Source organism: Budorcas taxicolor, chromosome 7 (genome assembly GCF_023091745.1).
Source record: "Budorcas taxicolor isolate Tak-1 chromosome 7, Takin1.1, whole genome shotgun sequence".
Classification (NCBI taxonomy): Eukaryota; Metazoa; Chordata; class Mammalia; order Artiodactyla; family Bovidae; genus Budorcas; species Budorcas taxicolor.
The window spans coordinates 92,625,920-92,634,558 of NC_068916.1; the positions used below are offsets into that span (position 1 = coordinate 92,625,920).

At 31.6% G+C, this 8,639-nt stretch overlaps 1 protein-coding gene across 4 annotated transcripts in view; it reads right to left on the reverse strand.

Moving 5' to 3' along the window:
* The window catches only part of FAM172A (family with sequence similarity 172 member A), a 407,588-nt gene that overhangs the window by 222,055 nt on the left and 176,894 nt on the right, over positions 1-8,639 (reverse strand). For all 4 annotated transcript variants that reach the window (XM_052642598.1, XM_052642594.1, XM_052642597.1 and 1 more), the window contains one exon: positions 1,740-1,958. In XM_052642598.1, coding sequence (XP_052498558.1) covers positions 1,740-1,958 — 219 coding nt within the window. The remainder of the gene's footprint in view (positions 1-1,739; positions 1,959-8,639) is intronic.

Genomic DNA, 8,639 nt, shown 5'->3' on the forward strand with positions numbered 1-8,639 from the left:
AAAGTGACAGTGACATGATAAAGAGAAATCAGAAAAGAAAGAAAACGCACGACGACAAATGTCAGGAACAGGTGCTTTCATCTGCACTTATCATGGGCAAATAAAAGCAACTATTTAAGAAGTAAAAACTTAATACACAAAATCACGTTTGCTCTCATTTTATATAGGAAACTGAATGTTACTAATGATTTGTATATTTTAAAAACGTATACAATTCATTTTTAGACTCCAGATATCAGGGGTAATTTTTTAAAAATTCTGTCTTAAGATGGTAGTTGATCAACTGGATCATATTAATCAGGAAAGTCAGGACAATTGATCGAGAAGAGGTGACATCAAGACCCTGATGCAGTCATGTGGAAGAAAGGCGGTAATACAATATAACTACATAGAATGAACACGATACTTATGAATTCCAAATCTAATCAATGGTTTTGTTTTTCAAACAATATATTAAAGAGTGAGATGCTTTTCAGAAATTTCTATAAGCTGCCTAACTTTTGCTTGACTCACTGTATGATAGATATGCTTCAGGTATTCTTGGTCTGGATACATATTTTTGGCTTTTGAGAATTTATATGCTGCATGGCTCTCCTAACTTACTCATCTGACTGACCTATAATCAAATGTCTAGAATGTTTGGAGTACAATTCCCCAAACTAAAGCGATAACGCCATGGAACTAGAAGTAAAATTTTAAAAGTAATTTAGAATGCTACGTATTTCACCTTGAATGTGGTATGAAATACACTATTAATGAGCTTTTAAAGTAAACGGAAAAATAGCTCAAGTTGAATAATTTAAAACTTTACTACTATCTCACAGTATAATTTATAGAATTTTAATTGTCTGCATTTAAATGTTCTGAATTGCTCAATTTTGAAGAACATATCAATTTACTATTTTACATATCCAATAGCATTTTTGACATACATTATTATTCAATTATATTCTGAGCACTCATACTAAGGGCTTTGAAAACTGCATGAATCTGTCACAAACACACACATAAATATATATATATATTTATATATATTTATATATATATATATATATCTCATGCTTAGTGTATATTTCAAGCAGAATGTGTCAAAGGGCAAATAAAATTGTTTGTGCCCCCCACAGAATTAGAACTCCTTGGGCAGCACAGCTATAACGATCCCATGCTGCTAGCATTACAAAGTGCAAAGGTTCACTGGGTAAGAAAAGAGCAGGGGGCTGAGTTCCCTCATTACACTATCCCTAAACTATTCCAGCTTAAATATTTATTAAGATATTAATTACTCTTCCTCCCTCCATCAGCCTTCAGAAGTTAAACTGAGACACAGTGGATGGATGGTGGCTCGTAGGAAAACAATGCATTAAAACTATTACCACCCAAGACGAAGACTGATGTTTTGTACAGTGCATTATTAATTGCTTTTTGCAACTTAAATAAAATATCACATTGAACTAAGAATGATGTGTTTTGTTATTTTGAATAGAAAACAGAAAACGTTTCAGTCAATACCTTTGGGAAATAAATCTTTAAAAATTTAAAAACTGATACTTTCTTTTAAAAAAATGAAATAACTTATAGAAAATAAAATTTAAAGGCTTTTTTCATAAAGGATGCAACACTGCTTAGAACAGGTCTGAACACATAGAATATTTTTAGTAAATATTAGCTGTTGTGGTGGTTTGAAAAAAGAAAAAAAGACAAGGAAATAATGTAGGATAATGATCTTGTTCACTACTTACTCTGATATATAACTGCATCATTTCTTTTTCTCTTTGGGGGTTACGATACTTCTCATAGAAATCACGTCGCTTCTTTGTTTCTTTAGAGACTTTATCTTTTCTTTCGCGTTTTTCTGCTGGTTCATCTGAACTATCAGAAGATGATTGGACAGGTATCTTCGGCTTTTCAACTTCAATATAGTTTTCATTGGGATTCAGTACTATTACTCCATATCCTTCCTGTTTTGAAAACAAAAAAGGCAGCATAATTTAATCTTAAAAATCATTTCAATTCATAAAAAAGTTCTTAAAATCTCATACTAAGTGACATAACATAGTTACATATTCGCTAAAAATTCCTTTATAACAGATTATAGTTTTACTTTCTCCAACAGAAAAGTGATTTCAAATTATTTGCCTGTATTACGTGTGTAAATAAGCATAGATCATCTATAAGATCAAAAAGATATAACTGTAACATATTAAAAATATGAAGTTTAAATTTATAAAAAGTAGTTCAGATTTCCCAGAACTCCAAAAGTGACTGAAATAAATTATCAAATAACAAGTATACTTTCAAAACACATTAATATTTATAATATATATTTTGAGAAAATAACCCTTTGAAATTGAAGTTTACAATTCCAACCATATTTTCCTGGATTTTTGTTTCTTTACAATTGCACTTTAATGGGTATTTTTTATTTGTTTGATGTTAAAAAAGAATAAGCAATCAGTAAGGTGTAAACTGTCTACAGATTTACATATCTCTATTATCAGGAACACAGAATGTCTACAAATACATATTGGGTTTTTTTCACCTCTCTTCTTTCAGGAAGGCACACAAATCACAAAACAGAATAAACTACTATAATGTATGGAAACAGCTTTTCCATCTTGAAATTTCTTTTACTTTTCAGTTACCATAAAAACTCTCTTTATTAACAACTAGTACCAGGAAACAAGTTTCAAAGTTTAAAATATAGTTTATTGAGCTAGTAAATCTTTTAAAAAGTTTTTAAATGTGTTTTCCTGTCTGACTTAATTCTAGCAAGGCAAACCTTTCTCTGGTTATAATTAAGGAAACTTTTGGCATTTATATTATAACTGATGGAATAATCTAACCATGAAAAATCAGAGAAGGATAAACAATTACCACTAACAAGTAACATAAATTTTTGAAGCTATTTATATCTTGTCTTTTCTATTCAGTTCTGTACTGTAGGTATCCCAATTTCATCTATTAAAATCTTGTAAGGTCATACTTAAAACATATGTTATGTTTAAAAAATAAGAGCTATCAAAGATAAAGTATAAAAATTCCCATCCTTACAAAAAACAAAAGTGTATACTTTTCCCAAAACGATAACTGCAGAATCTATGTTTAAATTTTAATTGTTTTTTTGCCAAACCAAACATAAGATAATTTTAAAAAACTGAGAGCGGTAAACTCAGTCAATATTAGCACAGACTCAATTATCCTTATTCTTTAATATACGAAATTGCTACACATAGTTGGCTTTTTAAAAAAATCGATTTCACAAACTACTAAGAAACTTCATTGGAATTGTTTCATTCCCCACCCCAGTCAGCTGATATTATTGTCTAAAAACCACAACGTGGTTTGGAGATTGTCAAGATTGAGGAAGTTTTTATTTTAGTGATAAGGTAATTAAGATATAGTTGTCTTACAATATATACCAAACTGATTAATAACATAACACATATTCCTCAATATGTATTTAAATAAATTTTTAGATAAATATCTCATTCGTGAAGGCCTTATAAAATACTTGATGCATTTTTAAATTTAAATGTTCTTCAACAAAGCACAAGACAAGGTTTCTTAGCCTTCTTTTTTTTTTTTTTAAGTTTCTTAGCTGGTAAGTCAAAGTTTTACCAACAAAGGATATTTTATTTGGTTCTGCTTTATTCTAATCTGTATAGCTATTCAACAGTCTTGTAATTCATTGTGATCACTGTCAGGTAGACATATTGTCACTTGGTGATTTTCTACAGTTGGACACACTTGACTAGTTATTAAAATCACATTTGAAGGAAGTTCCTACCCCTCTTCCTTGTGCCTCTTACAACTTTTCACGCCCTTCTCAAATTTCAGCTATAACTTCTCCTCCCACCAAAAGTAAGTTAAAGAACACTGTTGCACTCTGCTAAACAGGGTGAAATAGAGGCATTCAATACACTGTCTCTGGTGTAAGGCACAGTCAAAAAAGGTCACCATAGGCCAAAAAGAAAATTGCCTCCTTACTAGATTCTGTACCATGAGTAAGTGGTCTCCTGTCATGCTCCTTCCCTGCCTTCTCTGAGTGAATTGAACTTTAAACACACACACACACAGACTCTCACCCTTACACGTGTTAGGGTTAGCAAGACCCAAATAGAATCTTGGAATTCTTAAGAGTTGAAAATAGTGATATATTACACTTTAATGATAACATGAAAAATTACAAACTCAGGGTAACAAAGTAGGACTTTAACAAATGGATAGAAAATGAACATCATCTTTGCACAATGAATAAACTCCAAATAAAGGCAAATTCTTTAGAAGAAGTTTACAGTCACCAAAATGAGAAAACTATTACCCTAGTTTATCCTTTAATCATTAGAAATAATATTTTAATAATGCCAGCTTTATTTGAACAGAAGTTTTCACTTCAATTTTTGGAAATCATAGATTGAGAAATTACTATACTCCTAATTTTAAATGAACTCTGAAATTTGACGTGTCCCATCTAAAGTACAAAAACCAGAAACATAAATCATCAAAGTAGTAGTATTTATCTAAGTTATTGATTATGTAACTGAAAATTACATGACTCATTTGTCCAATTTTATGAAGACACAATGTCAATTTTTCACCAAGCCATCGACAGATGAAAAATGATTCTATTTTTAAATCACAACTATATAAATCAATTAAAGAATTTGTATCATATTGATTTCAACAATGAATGTTTTTCTTTAAACATTTGATTTATTCAGAAACTATTTTATCATTTAGATAGTTCATACTGCCAATTAATGGAATAACAATCAAGAAATAGGAACATTTTCTGTGGAAATGAGAGCTAATTTTAATAAATGTCTTTGCAGCAATCAATTACCATTCTGCAAAAAACTTACATTTTCCAATTAAAATTTGCCTGACAATTAATGCAATATTCACAGAGATCATTCATAACCATTTTATGGGCAGGAGAAAGCTGGAGCAACAAAATAAAGTTAACTATCCCATGCAAAGATATGTAGTAAAACTTTATCTTTTTACCTTTTTCCCTGTTACATATATTGCCCCAAAAATCCTATTGTATAATAAAGCTACAAAGATTTTTGCCATATCAACATTAATATATATAACCTAAGGAGTCAAATTAAACAGTCAAAGTAAACAAAGCAGACAACATACCAGTCATTCAATTTAACTGTTTTAAATAGAATGATACCAATTTATATCAGAATAAATAACATTTTAAAAATTAATTCTTTCTATTCCTAGTAACTCAATCAGGACACACAGAAATAAGTAAGAGATCCTAGTTTAACTTAGCAAATGTACCCATAAAATTTTAAAAAACTATAAAATAAGGCATCAAGTATAATATCATAAAAGAATTGTGCACTGCTACCCCAAAGGAGATCCCCAGAATTAATGCTTAGAACACAAAAGATTGTATACTGAGGTATTTTAAATTTAATTATTCCTTAAGCATGTTAAATTTATCTTAAGATGAAAAGCTAGGTTATTTCAAATGTACATGGAAAGTTCTGTTATCTTTACCAAGATAAAGTGATCAAACTGACTATCTAACATTCTACAACTAAATAAATAAAACTTCCGGCATCTTTTGTAATGATTCACCCAAATCAATTCCAATATTCAACATTTCAAGAGACAAAGCATACATAAAGTTGTTAATTAACTCTTATGTTTGATTGCACAGTCTAGCAGAAGATCACGGTGATCAAGAGGACACACTTTGGTAAAAGTAAGCTTTATCTCTTTAATTTACCTCATCCTATTTTCTACTGTTTTGGAGTTGCAACTATAGTTTCATTAACAAATCTGTGGTTTATAAGGTATAAACCATGGGATCTTAATCAGAAACTCTCAAACTTTTATTGCTAGCCGTAGCATTTTATTCAGCACAAGTGCTTGCTGTGATTTAAACAGAATACACAGGTCTCCGGGCCTTCTTTACTTTGAAGTCTATAGATGTACTTACTAATAAATAATAATTCATTTATCATTCAATCAACAAATGATGGCTTAGGTCAGAGGTCTAGAATAGACAGGTGATGCCAAACACAAAGAACCAAAGAGGAAATCTTGCTTAAGAAATTAAATCACTACAGAGATGCACTTACAGAGAAGATTCTACAAATAGATAAAATCTTAAAATGCCTGGCCAGAAATGGAATGTACTTTTGACCCCAATGAAACCATGGTAAAACTGAAGATTTATCAAGGTTAATTTGCCTATTAATTATCAATTATAAGGAAAACGAAAAATGGGAACAAGTTCTACACTTTTTCAAGTCTGTTGTGGTTGGCTAAATAAAAAAATCATCGAAAAGTACTCAGCTCTACATATTAATCTGCCAATTCTGCAAACCCACAGGCAACCAAAGAGGTCAGGGGCCAGAGTAGAATCCTTTGACCTACGGAACTGTCTGGTTTGGTCTTCAGGCAAGGCTCCTTAAGAGATCATTTTACACAGATCTATCAATCATATTTTTCAAGTTCACCATTCTATCTGCTTGGTGTGAAAGAAGATAGGTGCTCATCTTCAAGGGAAATGAAACCCAAAGTGTTTTTATCTGTAAACTGTATCAACCCATGGTTAAAATGGACAAACCAATGTCCATTCATCTTTTCTGAAAGATGTATGTTGTGTTTATTCTCATCTTTTTCACAAGAAGGTATGTATATGTCACTGTTGCAACATCCTAGGTGCAACAGAGATGAGGTCATGACAGCCAATCAGAAGTCACTAGTGAAGCGTTAAAGTAAACATAGCTGTTGGAGCTGTAGCGCTGCTTGAAAAATGCCCCCTCCATTATTTCAGCAATTTTCTCAAGACGTGACCTGGGACTGAAATGCCTGAAATGTCACTTGACTCCGTTTTGTGCTTCTTCCCAATTGCATTTACGTAACAGCACCATGCTAATATTTTGTAAAATGTTTGTCATGACCATGCTTTGACTTGCAGCCTCCTAAATTCTAATGTTGTGTTCCATGGTATAAAAATATCATAATGTGAACCAACATAGATTATCCCAATAAGTTTCCAACTTCAAATAGCTCATCAAGTTAGTCAGTAAAAGAAAACATGCCACAAAAAGTTTTCAGAGGACCACCTGTTGTCTATTATTTTTACATAGCACTTACTCATAAATCATAACACAGGGTAATTAATCAAGCTGTCAAAGAGAAGGTCAAAGGTTATATGGTAGAGTCAGAAGGTCATGCATGGGCTGATAGAGGTCAGGGTCACACTGCATTCCTCATTATCAAGTTGGGATGAGAGACGGCCCAAGCAAACAAAAGTGAAAGCAGATGGAGAAGTGAGTGGATAAAAAAAAAAAAGAAAGAAAATTTCACAAACAAAAAGAAAAGTGAAAGAAGACTGTCAGCTGCCTTCAACTAGAGAATAGAAGAGAAAAGAAACACACTGAAGTGTGCTCAAAGGAGCTCAAGAACACAAAGAAACTACAGTTTTATTAATTAAATAAGTTGAATATAACTTCTCTTGGCCATTGTATTAGTGCATACTAATAAATATTAGAAAATATATGTTTGCATCTCTATACCTTCCCTAGCTAGTGTGCCAGGATAAACTAAGATAAAGGCAGAGTTCCAAGGACAAAGTGCAATTACAAAAAAAAACTTATTATAAGGTTTTTTTTTTCCTTTAATATTGTTTCAGTGTTGCAACATAGATGCAAATAGTTTTAAGCCATAGGATAATTTTTGAGTATGATACAAAGATATCCACAAACAACAAATGCATCATAAAAGTCCTTTTGAATAACAAAACGGGTATAAAATATTCTATTATTACGCTGGCCTGAATTAGATGCAGAATACTGTGCAAAATTAGCTGTCACCCTTTGCTCAAAATCTTTGTTAATCTCATTTTGAATGTTTGCAGCTTTATCAACACATGCATCAATGTCAGCTCCTTGGTTACTGAACCGCTGTAGTTGGAAGAAGATATAATTAAAATGTTTTGGCACAGAAAAGGTGAAATTGTATCTTCCCTTGTTCCCTTAGGAGTCTGTAAAACATGAAGGATATATTGACAAACACACACCCTTGTCTCCGGTTCTGACATCAGGTCATCCGAGTGCTATTTATTTTAAAACATTCATTTTGCACTTACATTATCACCTACTCTGTTTCTAACTTTTCCTAGGCTTTAGAACACTATGCTGCTTAAATATCACAAATATCTCTTCTAACAATCCATATCTTATATATCAAAGCATTCCATATATGTACAATAGAATAATAAAAAACATTCATTATAAAGGACAGAATATCATTTAATACTAGAGCATTATGAAATATTTTGGGTTTTGCTTCTCATTCTCATAAAAAGACACAAACATATACTCACAAACATACACACTAAACTAAAATGTAACAAGTTACAACTGTTGCCTAGTCAGTGACAGATCAAAATTCCTAAGTGGATACAGAGTATCCTATGGACACACAGCCTTTATTACAGGTCCCCAAGTAGACTTGGATGGACAAATTTACCTTGTGAAACATAGCGTCCACATGCTAGCTATGCCTTCTTGGTTTAAAGTTCTAAATGTTCTCCTAACTTCTTATTACCATTATAAAACTGTGTAAATATTGTAGCTATAGATGGTAGGCACATGGTCTTTCAA